Here is a 20,674-nt window from a genome sequence, read left to right as displayed (position 1 = left end):
AGCATCCGAAGGGAGCTGGTCATCCTTCTAGAAGCCGTAGGGAAGTTGACGAATGCATCTTGGCGTGACTTCTTGACTGGCATCCATTCAAGCCATGTTTCGTCGCTTCTCCGGCTGCGATCGGGGCGCGCTACCCCTCGTTGTTTGAGACATGGTTTTCTGGGACACAGTTGGGATGGCGACGGGGATTGTAATGCAATGGAATGTTCTATGGATTTGATAGACGATGCCTCTGTAAGCGACTCTATCGTTCCGTCCTCGCTTCGATGCACTACATGGACATGAAGGACGTTGCTGTTGGGAGGAGAGTCAGGCACTTGAAAAGGGCTTGAAATGCGAACTCGCTGGAGACGGAGCGACTGGCTGCCGCGTGGGAGTCGGAGATCCTCCCGCGCGGGTGGTGATACGCAACGTGGTGATGCACGCTGAGCAGATGGGTCCAAGAAGGGCACGGGAATTGTTGACGATTGTCTCTTTATTTTTTTTCCCCTTCAAAATCTCCATCTGGCCGTGCTGTGTCTGTCTCGAAGCAAAGCAAAAGTTCGTAGCTGCGTGGACTGCAGCAGCACTGACAGTGGGCGTGCCCCACAGACCAATTCCTCTGCAAACAGGAGACGAGTACTGCAATTTTAGCCGTCACCTCAGCCGGCAGATGCATGCTGTATACGTGCTGGGTCGGGATAAGATGCATATCATCGAGGTCGGATGGTCATAGGCAACCAGCCTGATTTCCTGCCGGGTTGAAAATGTCTGCTTCAACGCAAACCTTAGTCATGCTTGCCCGCATGGCTGTGTATGATACACGAAACATACAACGAACTTTTTCCGCAGCGGCATCATCTGAATCCAGAGAGTCTTCCTCGCTAAATACCGCGGGATGTCATTTCTACAGGCTACGTTCATATGACAGAGCCACGCCAAGTCGGTCATCCGAACTTGACAGAGCAGAAGCTCAACAATTCCGCCTTCACTCTGTCAGGCTTCTCCTGAAGGCGTAGGGGCTGCTGAAACCTTGTCATCCGTTTCCATCGCATTGTCAAGCAGCTTCTGCGTCTCTTCGTGGCCCCCCTCTCCATCATCGCCAGCCTGCTCGACCACTTCCATCGGATCCTCCTTCGGCTGGATGAAGCACTCTAAATTATTTCCGTCGTCGACCTTGTCAAAAAGACCTAATTTCGTTTTGGACATGAGTCGAAGCGCTCGCCACGTTTTACTCATCTTCTGATCCTCGAGGTCTTTCTTTTCCTCATCCGTGGCTGCCATATCGATGTCCAGATCCACGTTTTGCACATCCCGAACTAGACTGTATGCATCCGGAAGATCAGACCTGCATATGCGTTAACGGACAAGACTTTCGCAATGTGATTTCTCGTGCTCACTTATGAGGATGACTTTGAGAGTCTTCGTTTTCGTTCACGTTTGCTTCTCGTAGGAAGCCAAGGTCAAGCGCACCCATGGGCTGAGCTTTCAACTTTGTAGATGTAGAGAGCCGCTTGGCTCCGTTTTGTGCGGCGTTGAAGTCATCTGAGTGCACCGGCGGTTGCCTGATCTGGTTACAAAACTCAAGCTTCCATCGCACCCAATTTTTGTCTCTGGACAACACCGTTTCCACCATGCGATTGTAATACTTCCCTTCTTGATCACCACCCAGCTGACCATCTGTAAGATACTGTGAAATGTTCTTCCTGATATTCTGCGCCCAGTCTGCATCAGACTGGGGGAGTGTGTAGTCAAAATGCAAAGACTTGTTGGGAAAACTCGACAACTTTTTCTTTGACTTTTCAGTAAGAGACAATAGGAAGTCAAGCAGGATCAATGCTTGTACGAGGATGTGTCTTTGGAACGCAAGATCGCTCAGCTGGCGACGTTAGAAGACCCCCTATTCATAGCCGTATACGACTTACCTCAAGTGCAAAAAGTTCTCGACTGGTAAGATATTTCGGATTGAATGTGTTGGCGAATTCGTCTTGGCCATCGACCTCAATATCACCCCTCTTTGCGCCCCGGCTGTCAGCTGCTGCTTGATTGACCTTTGGTACTTCCCTGAACTTCGCAATCGTCGCTTCGAGTGTATTCCTGAACTCTTCCATCCGGTTCTGCTTGAAAAAATATTCCGGTGGATTTGAAAATGCTTGCTGCATGGTCCAGAACGCAGGATATAAACCGCTCTCTGTAGATAATGCGGACTTCGCCGCGTCAGCTTTGGATCCAGATTCACCACCGTTCGCAGTTTCAACACCAGACATTGCTTCGGTACCCTCGTCATCTTTTGCGGCCTCAGTCTGCGATTCAGCCTCGAATGTAGTGAGGTTTTCCTTATGGAAGTCGCCCTTCAAGTTGACTGAGCTACGTGCGCCTAGTGGAAATGACTGGAAAAGAAACACGAAGACCCTGCCACAGAAAACGGCCTCTTCTGCCCTTGACAAACGCCGGAGAAGCTCATTGAAGGCTCTCAGAATAACGAGGTTCTTCTTCTCGAAGTGATTGGCAACCAACCGCTCCCGGCGAGACTCCAAATAATCAAAGATAATTCGGCAACCGTCAATGCTTTGCGTCTCGAGGAGCTCTTCAATGAGCCACCATACGAGGCATGGATCGCATTGTTCTTGATCGCCACAGACACTTAGGATGTCAAAAAGATTCCAAATCTCCACAAAATCTGGATCTTGGATCCGAGTAGAGGCTGCCCGATTCTGATAGACACGTCGAGCTGCATCTTCGGCTGCTGCTAAATAATAAGGTCGAGCTGTATCGGGAGGAGGTGAAAGTCCCAGTTCTCCTTGAAATTCTGCTGGAGGAAGCGGCGGGTCTATATCCGTCGTTGTCTTGAGTCGCGCCGCCTTTTCCAGCAAGTCGCGAAGCCGTCTATTTGCATATTCGACTGCCGATTCTTCAGGGACAGCCATATCCTGCGAATGCGGTTCTTAACAATGGCGTACTTGCTCGTCCTTAGAGATTATGGGCACGTCATGCTCTGATCATCGATGCGTGTTTGAATAAAACGAGACTGGGGGCGCTCTCATCTATTATGGCTGTCGAAGTCTATGTCTTCTCTAATGAACACGGGGTTCTTTGCAGCAGATGATGGATGCTTTGTGCTTGTGACAGAGGCAGGCAAATTGGAGTCCTAAGTTTTGAAGTGCTCGATCGGGATTAGCGCACTCTGGTGCCTCTCAGCCTTGTGAAGCATCCAGGATCTTTATTGGCGGGCGCGACTTTGACGCGCTCCTCCGAGCTTTCGAACATTACGCGCTGCAGTCCGACCTCTTTCGACCAGCAACATAAGCCGAACATACAGAAAGCGTCCGAACCATAGTGAGAATCGTTCACTGCTCGTTTCCCTCACAATGGCCCGACCGGACGCTGAATCTCGTCCCCAAGACGACCTGGATGCTCTTTTTGAAGCCGATCACACAATGGACGATATCTTCACCAACATTCGACGAGAAAATCCCAAGGCGCAGAATGAAACCTCAGAGGCACAGGAAGTCACATATCGCAGGAGAACAGCAGGTGAACAAAATGATGTAGATGATTCGATCAAAATCACGAAGAAGCGAAAGCCGATTGCTAAGCTTGATGATAAACGGTGGGCTTCTCTGACGACTTGTTTCTGCGTAACTAAGAAAAGCATTCAGGCTACTTTCAGATGCAGGTATTCCTAAGCTGCAGAAAATTGCCAAGGATAGATTCAAGTTCAAAGGAAAAGGTCACGAGGTATTGCTTTGCACCTCCTCACGATCAAGATTGCTGCTGAAACAACTTATAGTTTTCAGATGTAGCAAAGCTTCTACGAACTTATCAGCTATGGCTCGATGATCTCTACCCTCGGGCCAAGTTTGCGGACGGTCTGAGTATTATTGAGAAGCTGGGACACTCAAACCGGATGCGGCTGCAGCGGAAAGCATGGATAGAGGAAGGCAGGCCCAAAGAATCCACCAGCGAAGACATCGACCTCGAAGGAGAGAAAGATGGATCACAAAGACCCGGATCTGTGAATGGCGGCGACATCGTTCGAGAGAGATCAGCGTCAACTGCATGGGCAGAAACTGAGACCCCAAGCAATGCAGCTAACAGCAGGATGGCTGACAATGGTACGGGTATATCCGAAATCTCTGGGCAGAAGACTCCGCATGAACCAAATGAAGACGAACTTGATGCCTTGCTTGCCGAAGAGTCTCTAGCGAAAGGCTCATCGAATAATTTGCCAAAGGGAGCTATTCCGGAACAATTGTCGCAGAGGCAGGAGCAGTCGTTCGAAGATGAGGAAGAGGCTATGCGAGAAATGGGCTGGTACTAATCGCAAATGCCCACTTTCTCTTAGCGATTGATCGAAGTCTACGGGACTACTATCTCGACATGTCACCAAAGGCCTGAACCGGCGAGCATTGAGCGCACATTGCAGGCATCTTGGCCAACACATATTTAATGATTACCAAGCGACGAAACGAACGCTGCATGAACATATATCTCAATTCGGACTACTATGCCCAAGTTTTTGTGCGCTATGTTCGCGACGATTGCGGACCAAATTTCCATCGTGATGTTTGCATCACTGGGCAAATAATTTTTCTGCCCGTCCTGCATTGCTTCGCCGTGCAACAGCTGTTGTAAATTACCCGTCCATGTGAAATCGTAAGCAATGACAGCATGAAAATTGCAGTAGTAGAGAGTTTAATTGCGAATACCCGTCAAAACGAGTCAGGAAAGTCCAAGTACGCGTGACAATTTAGACAACCAGGGAGTAGACTTGACCTCTTGCTTCGAGGACATCGACGTCGAAATGTAGATATTTATGGCGTGAGAAACCCAGCACTTTCCTATCGTATTACGTCCACAAGCAAACGTTGAGTATCACAGCTTTGAACCGAAGATTGAGATTTTTTTTTTTTTTTTTTGAAAAGCAAAGCAAGTTGTCATAATTATAAGATCTGGGAATAAAGCTTTGTCAACACACCGAAAAGAGAGTGAGACACAGTTGCGAACTAAGTTCTGACTTCTTAAACCCTCGGCTTTTCCGCTGTCAATCAGAGAGACGGTGTCGAAATGCATTATGGCTTTAGGAGTATCATAATTTAACCTTTTGTCTTGACAGTGAAATGCTCACTCGTCTAGTGTTTGTCACGTCGTTTACTGGTGTTTGATGTTGGCTTGTGACAAACGAAAGCGGAAAATTCTACCCCGCTGTCGTCACTTCGACGAATTCAATCCGCACCTGCTTGGACGGTGATCTGGGATAACATACCCACTTCAACAAATTCATGCACATGAGCTGCGATAGGTCATAGAGGCTATGGCAGACCTAGAAGATCTGCTAGGCCGCGTCCACTCAACTGCAAATGCAGAAAATGACATCGCTTTGGACGAGATTCTACATCAACAACACCAACGTAAACGGTCTAAGGTGTCCCAGCAGCAGTTAAAGCATGAGCTCGAGGACGAATTTCTAAGTCCTTCCACTTCATTCAGCGCACACTGGCTCAACAAATTGCAGCAACGATGGGAGACACCGACAAATTACACCGAGCTTTTCCAGATTGCCCCAACGCAGACACGTACAATTATCAGATTCAACAGGGAAGGCCTGGAGGGGCGTGTGACTGGGTATAAGGAGATCACTGTTCCTGCGAGTAGTGCCACAGCGAAGAATTCCACTTCTATCCTGCGCAAACCCGCGAATCGAGCGGACTTCGTCCGCGGGGCTGCTGGCTTCTTTCCCTTCACACCTGGCGGACTTGATGGAGTTGAAGCCGTCGCAGCGCTCGAGGACCAAGCAATTCAGGCCGAAGAGAATGAGCGAAGCGCAAGAGGAGGCGGTCTTGACAGGATTATTGCCTTCGGTACAGAAGGCGGCTTGCTTGAGGTTCCGCCGGGTTTCTCGAGGGGCATGAAAATATCCGAGAAGACAGTAGAGGAGGATAACGGCGCAAAGGAGGTACAAGAAGTTCTTGAAGAGGAGCCCGAGCCCCCCGAGGAGTTGACCCAACTGCCTGTTGTAAATGGCAAACCAGATTTAGAGGATGATTCGGACGACGATGGCAACGAATCCGAGGAGGATATAGATTCCCTGCTACCCGTAGAATTTCCCGCCCTGGCTCCTCATGGACAGCTTGCAATGTCAAGAGCACGACGCAGCGGGAAGGAGTGGGCGCACATGGTGGACGTAAATCGCGACATCTCTAACTTCAAAGAACTCGTGCCAGACATGGCTCGTGAATGGCCATTCGAGTTGGACACATTTCAAAAGGAGGCAGTATATCACCTCGAAAATGGTGATTCAGTCTTTGTCGCCGCACACACGTCGGCTGGCAAGACTGTTGTTGCTGAGTACGCAATAGCACTAGCCGCGAAACATATGACGAAAGCTATCTACACGTCACCAATCAAGGCTCTCAGCAACCAGAAGTTCCGCGACTTCCGTAACTCTTTTGATGATGTAGGTATCTTGACAGGAGACGTACAGATACGTCCGGAAGCCAGCTGTCTCATCATGACCACGGAGATCTTGCGTAGTATGTTGTATCGCGGAGCTGATCTAATCCGTGATGTGGAATTTGTTATCTTTGATGAGGTGCATTATGTCAATGACCTTGAGCGTGGTGTTGTGTGGGAGGAGGTTATTATAATGCTTCCAGAACACGTGACCTTCATCCTACTATCAGCCACGGTCCCGAACACCTATGAATTTGCTTCATGGGTTGGTCGAACGAAAAAGAAAGACATATATGTCATTTCTACGCCAAAACGACCAGTACCTCTCGAGCATTATCTGTGGGCAAACAAGGCTCTCTACAAGATTGTGGATTCAAACAAAAAATTCATCGACCAAGGCTGGAAAGCTGCAAATGATACCCTTAGCGGTAAAGACAAAATCAAGGCTCCTGCCCAAAAAGAAGACTCGAGTGTTTCTCGTGGGGGCTCACGAGGCGGATCACAGCGAGGTAGCAATCCAACAGGACGCAATCAACGAGGAGGTGCTCAGCGAGGTGGGCAACAGCAGCGTGGTGGCCGCGGAGGACCATCACAGACGAGTCGGGGAAACATTGCACGCACAGGGCGAGGAGGTGGCAGGACAACTGCCGCGCAAGACCGCAACATATGGATCAACCTGGTCTCACATTTGCGACAAAAGGAATTACTACCTTGTTGCGTTTTCGTTTTCTCCAAGAAGCGATGTGAAGAAAATGCAGAGGCGTTATCCAACCTCGACTATTCTTCTGCGGCAGAAAAGAGTGCAATACATGTGACTATCGAACAGTCTATCGCTCGACTTAAACCTGAGGATCGACACTTACCTCAAATTATCCGAATCCGCGAGCTGCTTGGTCGTGGAATAGCCGTGCATCATGGAGGCATGCTACCCATTGTCAAAGAAGTTGTGGAAATATTGTTCGCACGCGGGCTGGTCAAGGTCTTGTTTGCGACGGAGACATTTGCAATGGGCCTTAACCTTCCCACCCGAACGGTTGTGTTCTCGGGATTTCGCAAGCATGATGGTCGACAGTTTCGAGATCTTTTGCCAGGAGAATATACTCAGATGGCTGGTAGAGCAGGTCGCCGTGGTTTGGATACTGTTGGCACCGTAATCATCGCCACGCCAGGAGCTGACGAGGCCCCATCTGCAGCACGCCTGAGACAGATGATTCTGGGTGATCCCACCAAATTGCGATCGCAATTCAGGCTCACCTATAACATGATTTTGAATTTACTTCGGGTCGAGGCGCTGAAGATTGAAGAGATGATCAAACGAAGCTTCAGCGAGAATGCCACCCAAGCACTGCTACCCGAACATGAGAAGGCTGTCAAACTTGGTGAGGCAGACCTAGAGAAGATCAAAAGAGAGCCATGCCCAATCTGCGATGTGGACCTCCAACTATGCCATGAAGCTTGTATGAAATATAATGAGCTAACCAAGCAGCTTCACGCTGCAGTTGTCGCCACACCAGTTGGGAAACGAATGTTTACTGCAAAGAGGCTTGTCGTATACAAAAAGAATGGCATACGGTCCGCAGGCATGCTTGTCCGAGAAGGTCTCAGCCGTGGCGACAATCCAACCCTACCGATCCTCGAAATCAGCTCCAATAAAAAGAAGAGCATGAGTGACGACTTGCCCTATCTTGGGTCATTCGCTCATCTCTTCACGCCACTTCCTAAAACGTTCAAAGAACTTACGCTGAAGACAAGCTTCATTCCACTTAGCGATGTCGAGTGTGTGACTGAGACTGTCATTAAATCCGAAGTGACCTTCAAAGCGCTGAATAAGAAGGACGCCAAACAACTTGCCGAGGAACAATTCATTCCCCTATGCCAATCGTGGACATTTCGTAATTGGGATGAGGTGAACTGGCGCAAGATCAAAGATCTCACTGTCCAGAACTTGTTGGACGAGAGGAAAAAGGTCGCAGAGGATGCTCAGATCAAAGATTGTCTCAAGTGTTCCAAATTTTTGCAACATTACACAATGCAGCACGATGAGTGGGTAATAAGGGAAAACATAGCTCAGTTGAAGCAATTGATGAGCGACCAAAACCTACAGCTCTTACCGGATTATGAGCAGAGGATCAACGTGCTAAAGGAACTAGGTTTCGTGGACCAGAATTCTCGAGTAGAGCTGAAGGGCAAGGTTGCGTGCGAGGTATGTATTGATGATGACAATGCTTTCAATTCCATAATGTTAACATCAAGCCAGATTCATACTGCAGACGAACTCGTGCTTACCGAGTTGGTCCTCGAAAATGTGCTCGCGGATTATGAGCCAGAGGAAATTGTTGCTCTTCTTTCCTGCTTCGTTTTCCAAGAAAAGACAGAAGTAGAACCCAATCTCACGACGAACCTCGAACGTGGCAAAGCGGCCATAATCAGCATATCCGAGCGCGTCAACAACATCCAAACCATTCACCAAGTTATTCAATCTTCAGATGATTCTAACGACTTTGTATCACGACCGCGATTCGGAATGGTCGAGGTTGTGTACGAGTGGGCGCGCGGGATGAGCTTCAACAGGATCACCGACCTAACTGATGTGATGGAGGGAACTATTGTTAGAGTCATCACTAGACTAGACGAGACGTGTAGAGAGGTGAAAAATGCGGCGAGAATTATTGGCGACCCAACACTATACCAGAAGATGCAGCGTTGTCAGGAGATGATCAAGAGGGACGTTTGCGCCACAGCGAGTCTGTACATGTGACAGTCGATCTGCGGCTATTTACTCAACTTCACAGTCGACGGAATGTGCATCTAGAGTCATAGCGATGATCCTTCAATCAGCCCGTTAATGTAGCTGAGACACATGACTTTAAAGACAAGAATTCGTACGAACTTCGCTGCGATGCTAGCATACATGCTTATGTTCGACAGCGAAAAGAAAAGAACGAGATTTAATTGTTCAAGGAAAGGAATTTCTTCGAAAGATAGTTTTGTTTCTATCGTTTTCTTGACTATCTTCCGTCCCATTTTCTCCGCATATCCTATTCCAATACTTTGAAACCGAGGGGTATCTTCTTACATTTGGGACGCCAAAGGAATTACAAATACAAGCGAGTACGCTTCAGATGCAAGCCAACAAAGTAAAGAAAATGCTAGCCTTTCCTCTTCCCTCCGCCCTGAAGGCTGATCTCATATTGGAACAGCGAGTCCCACACTCCCGCCTTCGCAGGGCTCGGTTTCGGCTTTGCAGGACTGGCGGCAGGGGAGGCCAAATTCGAGCCTTGCGGCGTGTTTCTCCTAAGCGCGTCAAGCGACGAGCCTGCTTTGAGGGGCGAGCTCACAGGCTTAGACTTTGTCAAGAGGACAGAGGAAGGTGGGTGGGGATGCTGCCTCCACAGGTCAGCAGTCATTTGGACACTTAAGGGCCGAATAAGAGATCTTTCCGCACCTCTTCCTGCAACGCGGCGGTATCACGCGTTGCGGCTTCGTCCTCGTCGGACTTGAGCATTGACGCCACGTCGCTTGTAGTTCTGAGATGACTTGGTCCTGGCCCGTTACGGTGTTGCGCGTCTGGAGGTGTCGCGCCAGCTGCCGCGTCAGGGCTCAATGCATCATTGCTGCTAGTGTTCTTTGTGCTGATGCCTAGTCCGGGTGTAGAAACGGGAACGCTCTTCTTACTACTGTGACTGCTGCGTCGACTGTCGAGACTTCGACTCAGCGCTTTGCTCGCTTCTTCGACAGCATCCGTTGGTTTGCGTTTGATACGTATTGCAGCAGCAGTGGAAGTGGTCTTTGTCGTAGTAGCATCACGTGTTGCCGACACAGTTGATGTTGAGACAACAGCTTTACCTAAACCAGGCGTGCTTGGAGCACCAATTTTCTCTTCTTGTGCATCTAGGAGGTACCATCGCAATCCGTCGCTGAGATCAAATGGGTTGTCGTCTTCGTACGGTGTTCCGGCGTCGCTGGCCTCAGTTAGCGACCGAGTATCAACCGCGCCTGGGGAATTCAGCGTCTTGGAAAGATCAACAATCCGCTCCTCGACCTTAGAGATGCGCGCAACAAGCCAGTCTCTGTTGACAAGCCTATGCCCTTCTTGTTCACGTAGGAAATAATGCGGTGCGCCGATGTTGAAAGCAGCCCACGGCTTCATCGCTTGATTTCTCGTTGGAAGAAAGAGTGCAAGATCGCCCTCCTTAAAGCTCCGGAACGCGATCTTGTCGTGTGCTTCAGATTGGTATTTGTGCGCCTTGTCGCGATAGTTACGAGCCTCTCGTTGCCATTTTCGCGCTGTGTGCTCCATGTCGCGCATACGCTTCGTGATTGCCTCGCTGAATGTGTCTAGGTTGAAGCGACCGATGCGCTCCATGTACTCCGCGAACTTTGCCTCTTCTTCTTCCGCAACATCTTTCTCCGGCCAGAGCAGAAGGCTGACGTCAGCTAAATCTTCAATCCAGCGTGTTGTAGTAGAACCTGAAACTGTGCGCTGAATGGTGGTCGATCCGTCTGCCATCATAGTGCTGCCCCCAGCTTTTGAGGCACGTTCAAGTTTCATCTTGTTGTCTTCGAAAGTCACAACAAAGCCAAGCGCTTGCAAGAGGCGCATGAGTCTGTCATTGTGCGAATACAGGCGTTGAGACACAGCTTTCGCACGCTGCGACCGCTCTTGCAGACGCTTCTCGGCTGCCTCGTACAGGTCTTGGAGTTTTCTGTACTTGGACTGCAGAGATAGAAGCTCGACATCCAAGCTATTGATATGGGACCTCGTCTCGGCCAATTTGGTCGACAAGTCGCTCACCTTGCCCTGTTCTTCCTCCAACCTCTGCCTAAGTGACTCCGAGCCCGTCTCGCCCTCCGCAAATTTCTCTCGTAGATCCTTCAAGTGGCCCCTCTCACTCTCCAGTTCTGCACTGACAGAGGCAGCTTTGCTCCGCTCGGCGTGAAGCTCATCTCTTAGCTTCTTTATCTCGTGTTCTTTCTCTTCAAGCTTCTCTTCTAAACGAGTGGTTTCTGCCTTTTGCACGTCTAGCATAGCTTGTAAATTTCCGTTCTCAGAACGAGCCAGGGCAACGGCTTGCGCTACTTCACGTGCCTGATCCTGACTACGCTGCACCAACTCCTCCAGAGCGGCACACAGCGCAGCGGGATCCTCGGGGGCTGGGTTTTCGGTGTCGAGAACGCTGTAGAGACCTTTGAGCAGGTCCATTCTTTCCGCATCGCGCTCTGATCGTTCACGGAGATTCCGTTCCAGACTCCTCGACCGCCGCTCAGCCTGTTTGACCTTTTCAGCCGCATCTCTTCGTGCTTCATCTCGTTCGGCTATGAGAACCTGGAATCGAGCCTCTGCACTTGTCCGGTCATTCTCACGGCTACTTGTCAATCTGTCAAACTCATCGTCTAGTTCCTCGACACGCAGCTTGAGTCTGGTAAGCTCTTCCTCCAATGATCGGCGCTCAGTTGCAAATTCACGCTGCTGGGCCTCCATGTTCTCAAGGAGATCCTTCTTGGTAGAATTTGCCTCTTCGAGAGCGTTTTGATGAGCCTTCTCTTGTCGTGCACGTGCTTCTCTCGCAGCGACCAGGTCTGCTTCGAGCTGCACAATCCGTCGTGCCAGCGTTTTCTCGTCCTGATTCTGGTTATTGAACGACACACGCCTTGACGAAGTGCTCGACCTGCGCGACAAGTCTCCTTGACGCGGAGAAAGAGGAGCTGCACGTTCCCCATCCACTGGTGTCATCGCATGCTCACCGAAAGGAGTGCTCTGCGATGCGTTGCCGATTGAGAGTCTGTTGAACATCGACTGCCGGTGCAATAGGTCCTCAAGCTTCCTTATGCGGCTCTTGTACCCTTTCACCTCCTCTTCAAGCTTGAGGTTCGCTTCCCTGAGCACCTTGGCCTCGTCGTCGCCCCGTAGCATGAGCGAGCCCTTCCCAAATCCGGCTTCATGAACGCTGCCCATTTTGAAAGCCTTCGCTCGCTTGACTTGCTGCCGCGTAGGCTGGTCCATCGACTTCAACGTCTGAGTCAGACTCTCAACCACGGCTTCAAAGCCAGGGATAGCTTGCAGGTTCCGAATATACTCCTCGACATCTGCACGCGTTACAGGGGGCCACGTGCGATCTTCACCCTGGAGATTCACTTCGACACTAAGCACTTTGCCTTCGACCGACGCGTCCGAGATCATGTTCGCGACCCCGCGCATCCACTTACGACGTCGCCGCTGCTCCTCCTCTTGATAGCCTGCGATTTCCTCAGCGAGAACGGCGGAGTCGTGCTTCATCTTGTCGGCCCACTCCTTGCGTCTAGCCCCCTCCAAAAGCAGCGAGCCGTACGTGATAGGAAGCTGGCTCGCAGCGGCCACACGGTCCAAAGCTGCGAGTCCGCTTTCTGAGATCTCGAAACTGTCGAAGGCTTTTCGCAGTGTCGGTATCGAGGTCTCGACGCGTGCGATCGTTTGAAGGTGGTCCAGCGCACGCTGCGTAAGATTGTTCTTTTGTTCGACGAGATATCTCAGCAGCTCATTCATCTCCACCGCACAATCTCTTAGATTCGGGAGAAAGTTCTTCGTGTGTAGCAGAGCCATTTTGGAGGCCGCTCGCAGCGCACTTTGGTCATTCTTCAAGCCCATCACATGCTCATAGTCCGAGGCGACCTTGTTGGCAATGGCTTGTACCTCTTGAAGCTGCTTTCGCGGCTCATCCGGGTCATCTCGAAGAGATCGCGTTTGACTGTTGCCCAAGTCTCGAATGAGACCGTCGTACTCAGCCGTGATGGACTCTAGCCTTGCTCCTAGTTCTTGCAGGACACTGTCACACTTATCTAGCGCTGATCTTGCCTCATCAGCAGCCTTCTCCGTGGAGGCCCTATCAATGAAGGCTGCCAAGTTCGTTGTGTCCTCTGTCCCTGAGTTTTTCCTGCCACTCGAAAGATTGGCTCGCCCAAAAAACTTGCCAAACGCAGTTTTTACGGGCACGTTGCTCATTTTCTCGAGGTCCTCTTCTAAAAGCTGAATATTCGCCCCCGCGTCTTTGCGCACCTCTTCAAACCAGGCCTTGACCTCCCTGTGCTGTTGTCCCAACCTTTGGAGGTAGGTCTCATGCTTCGAAGTTGCCACTCGTAGACCATTCTCAATTGCGCGTCGTTTGGCCAGATACGATTGGGCCTCTTCGCAAAGAGATTTGCACTCCTGAAGAATATTGGATGCCCACTGCCGTCGCTGCCTGAAAAGTGTTTGCCACGCTTTTAAGCTATCTGGAGCTTGGAGATCGGTGGGAAAGTCTTCTGGCACCCACGATTCGGGCACTGGATCCAAAGGAATTGGCTTACGCCCGGCAGGACCTGAGGTGAACAGTCCGCGGTCGTAGAGGAAGAATTCATCCTAAAGCAACAAAGCGAATTACCATCTGAAGCTTAAAACTGCGTGCTCTTCTCTCGCTGCCTCTGCACTGTGTCAACGCAAATACAAAAGCAACATACCTCGGTGAGGAGAGCCTGCTGTTGCACATGCTTTCCCTTTTTCGTGAGGATAATCTGATCTGTTTCCCTTATTCCTGTCTCGCTCGCAGCCCACGCATACAAAGCATCCAGCGTCGTTGGAGGCTGGCCGGTCGAAAGCTGTATGCTGTCGCCTGTTGGCACGACGTGCACCGTGAACGCCATCTTCGCTCTGGTCGGCAACGGCAATGGCAACAGCTTCCACCAACGCTATCTTTGCACCCTGCCTAACGGGTGATGATCAAGCTGGGAGAGGCAGGGTCGTGAGTCAAGGCGCAAGGTCGTCAAGCGATGTGCAGCAGGACGTTAGCACCAAGCTGCAGATGGACGGGAGAGCTCATTTACGGACTGGAGAGGCGGGCGTTGTTTGGCGAAGGACACAGCGAATCGCTGACTGAACTTAGCAGCGGAGCTCGCTGGATGAGGAAGCGAGTTCCAGCCCAGGACGTGCGTGTGTGGCTGATCGGATTCCAGGGTCCAAGCTTGTGCTCAGACGGGCGGAGGTGAACGCGTTCAAGCGTGCAAAAGCACTCTGTCCAGTCTGTCCTCTGCGAAGTAGATTGACGGCGCGCATCTCCGGTTTTCTCTGCTGTGGGACACACAAGGACGTGTGAGGGCTAAGAGATCTCATGTTCGATTCTGCGCTGCACGTGCGGTAGCGGCGTGGGGATCGAGTCAACGCAGATGTCATCTTTGAGACAGGAGGCTCCAGCGTGACCTGGAACTGCGACACAGGCCTCTGTCAGATGACAAGGAAACTTGACAATACTTCCAACATGACGACGGTTGATACTTCTGCCGGCACTGCTGCTCGCGCACAGCAAGAGCTTGGACAGTCCATCGACGATCTGACCAAAACTCCGGCGAGCGACGCGTTTCGCTTCACGGAGCTGGAGAAGAAAATTCTGGAGCTATGGGACAAAATTGAGGATCTGCGCTTGGAGAGACATGTCCTCGAGGCGCAGCACGAAGGTCAGCCTTCCGCTCACCAAGCTATTACGAAGACCATAGATTAAGCCTTGATGCCACAGCTCAGTCGTCACAAGATGAAGACCTGTCGGCACTCTCTGATGCCGAAGTGCAGACCGCGCTTTCGCAGGCAGAACGTGATCTTCTGACAGCACGCTCGACATATTCCATCAGGCAAAACATCATTCAGAACGTTTTAATTACAGATCCGATCCTCAAATCTATTCACTTGAGCTCCAACACGACGTCCCTAGAGCGTCGGCTGTTGCCTCTTGTCCATGAGCGTGATGTTCTCACTATGCTGTCGTCCACCCTATACTCTCGCTTACGAAAGCTGCGTCAAAAGTTTTACAAATTGGAGACAAAGAACATAGAGATCATAGAGTCAAACAGGTCGATCTCGAAGCGAATGCTCGAGCTGGCTAACGATGTGAAAATACGGAAAATCGAAGACGTGACAGATGAGCGGGCGAGAAAGCAGCTTGAGGATCTGGATGCGGAGGTTAGAAGGGCAGCAAAGGAATGGAGGGTTTGGAAGTCCGTAGCTGGCGCTGTAGTTGTTGCAAGCGGAATTGATTGGGCTGAGGATCCGGAATTGCTCGAGATCGTTATGGACGAAGAAGATGAGATGGAATCATTGTGATTGCACGCTGTTTCAATGGCATTCGGCTAGATCACGAAAGTTTGAATTGTGCGTTCGATTTGTACTGCTAATCCTATACATCTAGGAGAATCATAAGTTATCGATGCTGACCTGAAGGTTCCTGAACACAGCGCAGCAAGGAGCAGAGTTGATGACGGACGAAAAGAAAGTCAACGAGGCAGCTTTGTTCTAAGTGAGCAAGATGGTTAGGTTGAACATATTTCGAGTTGGCTAGGACATCCCAAGCATTATGAAGAAGCTTTAATGGTCAAGAACCTGGGCATAAAACAAGCTTGCAACTCGACATCCCAAAGAATTCGAAAATAATGGCATGATGCGATCGGTCCGGTTCATCGTACATACATAACTCGATAGAGAAGAGCTGCCTTTGATGGTCCATAAATAGATGAAGCGCTCCATCATGCTATGAAATTCGGGGCAAGAACCCGAATAGAAAGCGCTATGCGATTTGGGAGTGGTTTAAACGCACGTTGCACTGCGATCCGACTACTTCAGCCGGTTCCTGGAATAGCATCGTCCTGATCTCGGGGAGAATCTTCGTGCATCGATTCAGACATAAAGCACGAATCTTAATAAATGACGTGATATCTTCCCAGCCGTCGAGACAACCGCGACAAGCGTGGATCTCGTAAGCTGCGAAGTTTAGATTCGTGAACCCGCGTGTGTACCTTCGCTCCTTTGCACATTCGTCTGCCAAATGCTCGTGGGCATGAACGAAAGTCCACATACGATGAACTGTTTCCTGATTTGCCCATAGGCGATCTTTGATTTCTTAGACGAATGATGTGGGGAGTCTGTTTCGACGTTATTCTGGAGCTCCGCAATGGTACATACACGTCGCATACGGTTAGTACCCATTTGGCCTGATTACGTACTTTTATGCACGTTACGAGCGACTAATGTTGCGTTTTCCACCCTAACTATCATGTGTTCTTTAAGGAGAACCAACCCGGGAATTCTGGACACGGACAGCTGTCTCGAAAATCATTCGTTTGCAATTCTAAAATCTGTCGGACAATAAGTCTTATCTCGAAGTTATGTGTACTTCACAGCGGTAATATCGCAGATAAATAAGTATCTTATAAGCTCTAAATTTTACCTCAAACGCTATGTGTGCAGAAAGCGACAATTTACGCGCCGTCCTCAGCACACCCTGTGCCATCTTTCATGCTTGCTCTTTACGTTTCCTGAAGATTCAGTCGCTATGAGGCGCCGAGTTCAAAATTCGCAAGAAAGTTTCTCGATTTCTCTCAGTACGAATACCTGGTCCCTTCCGCACGGTGCTTCTCTTTTAATCTCTTCTCTGTTTTCATGAATTCTCGTATTCCAACGGGAATGCCTCCGAACAAATCCTCCTGAGGTGCATCCGGAATGTCTAGTCCACGATCCCAATTCGTATCGCTCCCTCCACCATCATCGTCCATGCTCGTTGCTGCATGTGATAGTGTGCTGTCCGGGGCTGGCGTACTCGAACTCGCCACGGAAGTGTTCGTCGAGAGCAAGGGCTTCCTCGCGGACTTCTCCTGCTTCTGCCGCTTCTGCTGCGCAAGCTTCTCTCTTGCCTCCTTCGTCTTCGCGGCCCAATACTCTAGATCATCGCGGTAGACGTCCCACACGCAATTTACACACCCGCTCATACAGCAGTTGTCCGGCTCTTGCGGCCGTGGTGGGACTAGCACTCCTGCTATGAGTGTGCTTTGCTCATCGACCTTTTTGCGCCGCTCTATAGGCCCGGCTAGCCTGCTTCCAAAGACAAGGCGTGCCTTTGCTATGCGTTCGTCGCGTTCTGCTTTGACCTCTTGATCTTTAGAAGAAGAGGTAGTAGGGGGACGGGTAGACGCAGCGACGCGATGGGGCTGTGAGAGCAATTCGGTGTAGTACCCGGACAGTGGATTTGCTTGCTCACCGGAGCGCGCTATATAGCTCTTCGACCGGCTGTTGAGGACTCGCGAGTTGCGGCGGAGGACTTGAACGCGTAACGCACGCACGCAAGAGGTACATAATCGGTTGCGCATTAATCTAAGGACAGGCGCACGATGGAAAGAGTCCATACTCAAAGCATTGTTAAAGCAGAGGGCAAAGCGAGAGGCTGTTGGGCAGTTGAATTCAAGAAGGCGTTGCAAAAATCCCGAGCATGACGTCGGCAAGCAGATCCCGGTCCGCGGTAAAAGAGTGCGAGTCCGGGCGAAGAGGCCGCCCCGAGGCGCACATGCCACGGAAATCACGACAAGGCGCTTATGCGTTTCTGGCAGTAAACATGCTTCGACGCGTTATCACGGCGTGAATTAATTCACTGAAATCAGATCTCTGAGAGCCACAAGTGAACGCAAATGGACGCGCAAGCGCCGAAAAGGCGCAAGACATCGTCCTTGAAGGCCACTCCGGTCCTCAATCGCAACATTGTTGACCCGACGTCTCTTCCACGCGCCTCGTACCTGTCCCCGACGCGTGCCAGTCTCTCGCGCTTCAACCCGTCTTTAATTCCACCGGCGCGAGCGGAATCTGCAAGATCCGCTTCTCAGAATGTCTCTGCTACTCCAGACGCACGACAGAGCTTGACGCCTGATCAGATCCTGGCAAAAGGGCAGGATGCATTCAATTATATCATGGGTAACTTCAACACACAAATGCAGCGTACACTCTCTGCAATTAGCGGTAGAACTAGGCCTAGCCCTTTGAGCGCTAGTGCGGCTGCTCTCACGACTCCCGGGAAAGACGCGCTTGGGAATGATATGATTACGCCTATTGTGCCGACTGGAGAAGAGACGGATGAACAGATGGAAGCCATGCGGTCCCAGATCAGAGCCCGGAAAGAACAAGAGCGTGCGGAACGCGAAAGGGCAGTCAAATCCGTGCGATCAACTTCTTTGACATCCCCAAGAGAGTATGGATATTTGCCGCCCGAAACCATGCATCTTGGCAAAGATCAGGATGATGATGAGCTCAGTGTGGAGATTGGGAGGATTGATCGCAGGCATGTTAGAACCGATACCGTTCGTCTCAGCGGCACGCCGCCTTCTGCCATAAGGCCCGTGTCTGAACTGGTCTCTGCACATCAACCCAACATGGACGACATGGACATTGATCCCGCAATAGACGAGATATTGCAAATTGATGAACTGAGCCCAGATGTTGCTGAATATCGATCCTCTTCACGACATATCAACAAAGATTCGGCGGTACGGCAATCAAATCCGCTATTGCGTAGATTAGCCACGGAAGAGGAAGATGAACTACCCGAAACTCCGGAAGCGATACGAAGGCAGTTTGAGGCCGAGGATCATCCACCACGCGGAGTGCTATTCTCATCTCCAAGAAAGCGCAAGGCAGTGCAAGGAACACGAAAATCACCGCGGAAGAGTAGCCTTTCTTCGGGCGGGAGAGGGGGACCAGATGGATCACAGAAGCCACAGATACAAGAACCAGAAGGCACGACGAAGTCGGAGAATACTCAAACGCGGCACGTCGAGGAACCCGATCCTCGGCTTTTGGCCAGGCAAGAAACAAAGACCAGGCTTGATGCTGAGCTGCGGAGGCTAAAAGAGGAAGTTGAAAAGTTTGAGTATTTTGCTAAGCTGTACACGGAGAAAAATGAAGATGATTTAGAAAATATGGAATCAGTGATGTAAGTTCGCAATTGCCCTAGAACAATGTTATGCTCTGCTAATAATGCACAGCGAGTTGTTTAACTCTATACACAGGAAGGATGCGGACAAGACACCTGAGCCATCCTTATCATCCTTATTAACGTCCTTTCTACCATTCTCAGTACCAGTGTCTCGGTCTCTGAAGGAGTCTGAACACTCCAAGAACGAAGACTTCATTATTTCACACCAACCGCTCAAGGAAAAAGAGCCACTCCCATTGAGTAGCTTGTTCACACCTCTCAATATCGAGTCCAACACCAGCTCACCTGTTCCAGTCCCCGATTCACACAAGCTCCGCCAAAAGCATAGCGTTGTGCTTTCTTCCCCTGGATCCTTACTCACTTGTTCCCTAGACGTCACAATCATTTCTGAGCACGGTGCGGATTCTACACCTTCTGTCGAGAACTTGGTGGTTAAGGACTTGTCATTTTGGGCGAAAGAAGAAATTGGCACTTGGATTGATCAGAAGTGCAAAGAAGGCGATCTTGCCGCCGTGGGCTACGGATTAGGACGATACTGGGATGTTGCTGTTAAAAGAGCACGATGCTGGATGGTCTGCAGAAAGGAATTCGCGAAGTTTGTTCCAGGTGACTCTTTAGTGGATGATGAGACAGTGAAGAGTGACGAAGTGGATCTTGGCGCTGAGCATACTAAGCTCTCGAAGAAGGCTTTGCTCTCAACACTGGGGCTATCATCCCTAATCCTACAAAACGAGGAAGTAGTTCTCAAAATACCGTGGAGATTACAGTTCGACTGGACAGGAGATGTGGAGTCAATTATTAGCGCAGAAGCGTCGTTTCCGGCGAGTTGTGAGTATATCCTTTCATCATGCACTCAAGAGAACGGTCAGAATGCGAACTAACGTCGTTGTGCTAGGGCATGAAACTGATTCAGGTAATGCGTTACGAAGAATACCCCGAACTTTTGAAGCACTTTTGCGGGATGGCGGCGTTACGAGTGCGGTCAAGGTCGTGGGAAAGTTGGTTTTTGATACCCAGTAGTACTTGAGGCCCATGATTGAAACCCGTTGCATCTTTATTTCTTCATATTTTTCAGCTTTAGCTCCGGTTTCTTCTTTCTCCTTCATTCTTGGTCCACAGAGTAATCGTATATATCACGATGGTTTCACCATGTATTATTATCAACCGAACTTCTGTCCGAAGATCTGCTCTATTCTGATGGCCATGAAATCACACGAGGATTGCGACATCAGATGGCATAAGCATTGTGACTGTCCACCAAAATTTTCGACCACTGCACGAAAGCCACCGGCTGTGCACTTAGTTTCCGATTCCGTTACGTGTTGGTGACATCTCGGCTGGAAAGGTCTTGCGAAAAGCTGACGACAGAGGTACGAATGACACCGACTTTTCTCAATTCCAACCAGTCTAGTTGTGCATCTTCTAACCAGACATGCTCAGTAGTCAAAGACATTTCTTGGCGATGCCTTGTTGGACGCTTGAAAGAGACG

General features: G+C 50.2%; 7 protein-coding genes across 8 annotated transcripts; 4 read left to right on the top strand and 3 right to left on the bottom strand.

The window, feature by feature from the left end:
• Positions 1 to 464: 464 nt before the first annotated feature.
• PV09_01047 (uncharacterized protein) lies at positions 465 to 3,102 on the bottom strand. Its single transcript, XM_016353884.1, has 3 exons — positions 1,905 to 3,102; positions 1,380 to 1,858; positions 465 to 1,327 (listed from the first exon to the last, which is right to left on the bottom strand). Exons 1-3 carry the CDS (start codon positions 2,904 to 2,906, stop codon positions 976 to 978), a joined length of 1,833 nt encoding a protein of 610 aa, XP_016217979.1. The 5' UTR covers positions 2,907 to 3,102; the 3' UTR covers positions 465 to 975.
• A 155-nt stretch (positions 3,103 to 3,257) lies between these two features.
• Positions 3,258 to 4,519, top strand: PV09_01046 (uncharacterized protein). Its single transcript, XM_016353883.1, has 3 exons — positions 3,258 to 3,589; positions 3,639 to 3,717; positions 3,770 to 4,519. Exons 1-3 carry the CDS (start codon positions 3,348 to 3,350, stop codon positions 4,298 to 4,300), a joined length of 852 nt encoding a protein of 283 aa, XP_016217978.1. The 5' UTR covers positions 3,258 to 3,347; the 3' UTR covers positions 4,301 to 4,519.
• A 678-nt stretch (positions 4,520 to 5,197) lies between these two features.
• On the top strand, positions 5,198 to 9,582 carry PV09_01045 (uncharacterized protein). Its single transcript, XM_016353882.1, has 2 exons — positions 5,198 to 8,635; positions 8,690 to 9,582. The coding sequence occupies exons 1-2, from the start codon at positions 5,294 to 5,296 to the stop codon at positions 9,188 to 9,190; spliced, it is 3,843 nt and encodes a 1,280-aa protein (XP_016217977.1). The 5' UTR covers positions 5,198 to 5,293; the 3' UTR covers positions 9,191 to 9,582.
• On the bottom strand, positions 9,402 to 14,474 carry PV09_01044. 2 transcript variants are annotated; one of them, XM_016353880.1, is made up of 3 exons: positions 13,906 to 14,474; positions 9,878 to 13,807; positions 9,402 to 9,815 (listed from the first exon to the last, which is right to left on the bottom strand). In XM_016353880.1, the coding sequence occupies exons 1-3, from the start codon at positions 14,086 to 14,088 to the stop codon at positions 9,582 to 9,584; spliced, it is 4,347 nt and encodes a 1,448-aa protein (XP_016217975.1). In that variant the 5' UTR covers positions 14,089 to 14,474; the 3' UTR covers positions 9,402 to 9,581. The 2 variants fall into 2 exon arrangements, with proteins under 2 accessions (XP_016217975.1, XP_016217976.1); XM_016353881.1 differs by having other exon boundaries at positions 9,402 to 13,807.
• PV09_01043 (uncharacterized protein) lies at positions 14,446 to 16,053 on the top strand. Its single transcript, XM_016353879.1, has 2 exons — positions 14,446 to 14,895; positions 14,955 to 16,053. The coding sequence occupies exons 1-2, from the start codon at positions 14,670 to 14,672 to the stop codon at positions 15,533 to 15,535; spliced, it is 807 nt and encodes a 268-aa protein (XP_016217974.1). The 5' UTR covers positions 14,446 to 14,669; the 3' UTR covers positions 15,536 to 16,053.
• A 481-nt stretch (positions 16,054 to 16,534) lies between these two features.
• Positions 16,535 to 17,677, bottom strand: PV09_01042 (uncharacterized protein). The gene has a single exon (XM_016353878.1). It carries the CDS (start codon positions 17,605 to 17,607, stop codon positions 16,807 to 16,809), a length of 801 nt encoding a protein of 266 aa, XP_016217973.1. The 5' UTR covers positions 17,608 to 17,677; the 3' UTR covers positions 16,535 to 16,806.
• Positions 17,678 to 17,739: 62 nt separating this feature from the next.
• PV09_01041 (uncharacterized protein) lies at positions 17,740 to 20,411 on the top strand. The gene is made up of 3 exons (XM_016353877.1): positions 17,740 to 19,181; positions 19,234 to 20,012; positions 20,080 to 20,411. Exons 1-3 carry the CDS (start codon positions 17,887 to 17,889, stop codon positions 20,202 to 20,204), a joined length of 2,199 nt encoding a protein of 732 aa, XP_016217972.1. The 5' UTR covers positions 17,740 to 17,886; the 3' UTR covers positions 20,205 to 20,411.
• Positions 20,412 to 20,674: the final 263 nt, after the last annotated feature.

Source organism: Verruconis gallopava (assembly GCF_000836295.1).
Source record: "Verruconis gallopava strain CBS 43764 unplaced genomic scaffold supercont1.3, whole genome shotgun sequence".
NCBI lineage: Eukaryota > Fungi > Ascomycota > Dothideomycetes > Venturiales > Sympoventuriaceae > Verruconis > Verruconis gallopava.
This window is presented reverse-complemented; position numbering and strand designations above follow the sequence as displayed.

Bases quoted from the DNA above. Each gene is read 5' to 3' on its own strand.
- PV09_01047 (XM_016353884.1), bottom strand. From the start codon at position 2,906: ATGGCTGTCCCTGAAGAATCGGCAGTCGAATATGCAAATAGACGGCTT. The intron at 1,859-1,904 runs GTAAGTCGTATA...TAACGTCGCCAG, and splicing joins GAGAACTTTTTGCACTTGAG to CTGAGCGATCTTGCGTTCCA. The intron at 1,328-1,379 runs GTGAGCACGAGA...ACGCATATGCAG, and splicing joins TCTCAAAGTCATCCTCATAA to GTCTGATCTTCCGGATGCAT.
- PV09_01046 (XM_016353883.1), top strand. From the start codon at position 3,348: ATGGCCCGACCGGACGCTGAATCTCGTCCCCAAGACGACCTGGATGCT. The intron at 3,590-3,638 runs GTGGGCTTCTCT...AAAAGCATTCAG, and splicing joins GCTAAGCTTGATGATAAACG to GCTACTTTCAGATGCAGGTA. The intron at 3,718-3,769 runs GTATTGCTTTGC...AACAACTTATAG, and splicing joins TCAAAGGAAAAGGTCACGAG to TTTTCAGATGTAGCAAAGCT.
- PV09_01045 (XM_016353882.1), top strand. From the start codon at position 5,294: ATGGCAGACCTAGAAGATCTGCTAGGCCGCGTCCACTCAACTGCAAAT. The intron at 8,636-8,689 runs GTATGTATTGAT...ACATCAAGCCAG, and splicing joins AGGGCAAGGTTGCGTGCGAG to ATTCATACTGCAGACGAACT.
- PV09_01044 (XM_016353880.1), bottom strand. From the start codon at position 14,088: ATGGCGTTCACGGTGCACGTCGTGCCAACAGGCGACAGCATACAGCTT. The intron at 13,808-13,905 runs GTATGTTGCTTT...TTGTTGCTTTAG, and splicing joins AGCAGGCTCTCCTCACCGAG to GATGAATTCTTCCTCTACGA. The intron at 9,816-9,877 runs GTGCGGAAAGAT...CTGTGGAGGCAG, and splicing joins CCGCCGCGTTGCAGGAAGAG to CATCCCCACCCACCTTCCTC.
- PV09_01043 (XM_016353879.1), top strand. From the start codon at position 14,670: ATGACAAGGAAACTTGACAATACTTCCAACATGACGACGGTTGATACT. The intron at 14,896-14,954 runs GTCAGCCTTCCG...TTGATGCCACAG, and splicing joins CCTCGAGGCGCAGCACGAAG to CTCAGTCGTCACAAGATGAA.
- PV09_01042 (XM_016353878.1), bottom strand. From the start codon at position 17,607: ATGGACTCTTTCCATCGTGCGCCTGTCCTTAGATTAATGCGCAACCGA.
- PV09_01041 (XM_016353877.1), top strand. From the start codon at position 17,887: ATGGACGCGCAAGCGCCGAAAAGGCGCAAGACATCGTCCTTGAAGGCC. The intron at 19,182-19,233 runs GTAAGTTCGCAA...AATAATGCACAG, and splicing joins GAAAATATGGAATCAGTGAT to CGAGTTGTTTAACTCTATAC. The intron at 20,013-20,079 runs GTGAGTATATCC...TCGTTGTGCTAG, and splicing joins AGCGTCGTTTCCGGCGAGTT to GGCATGAAACTGATTCAGGT.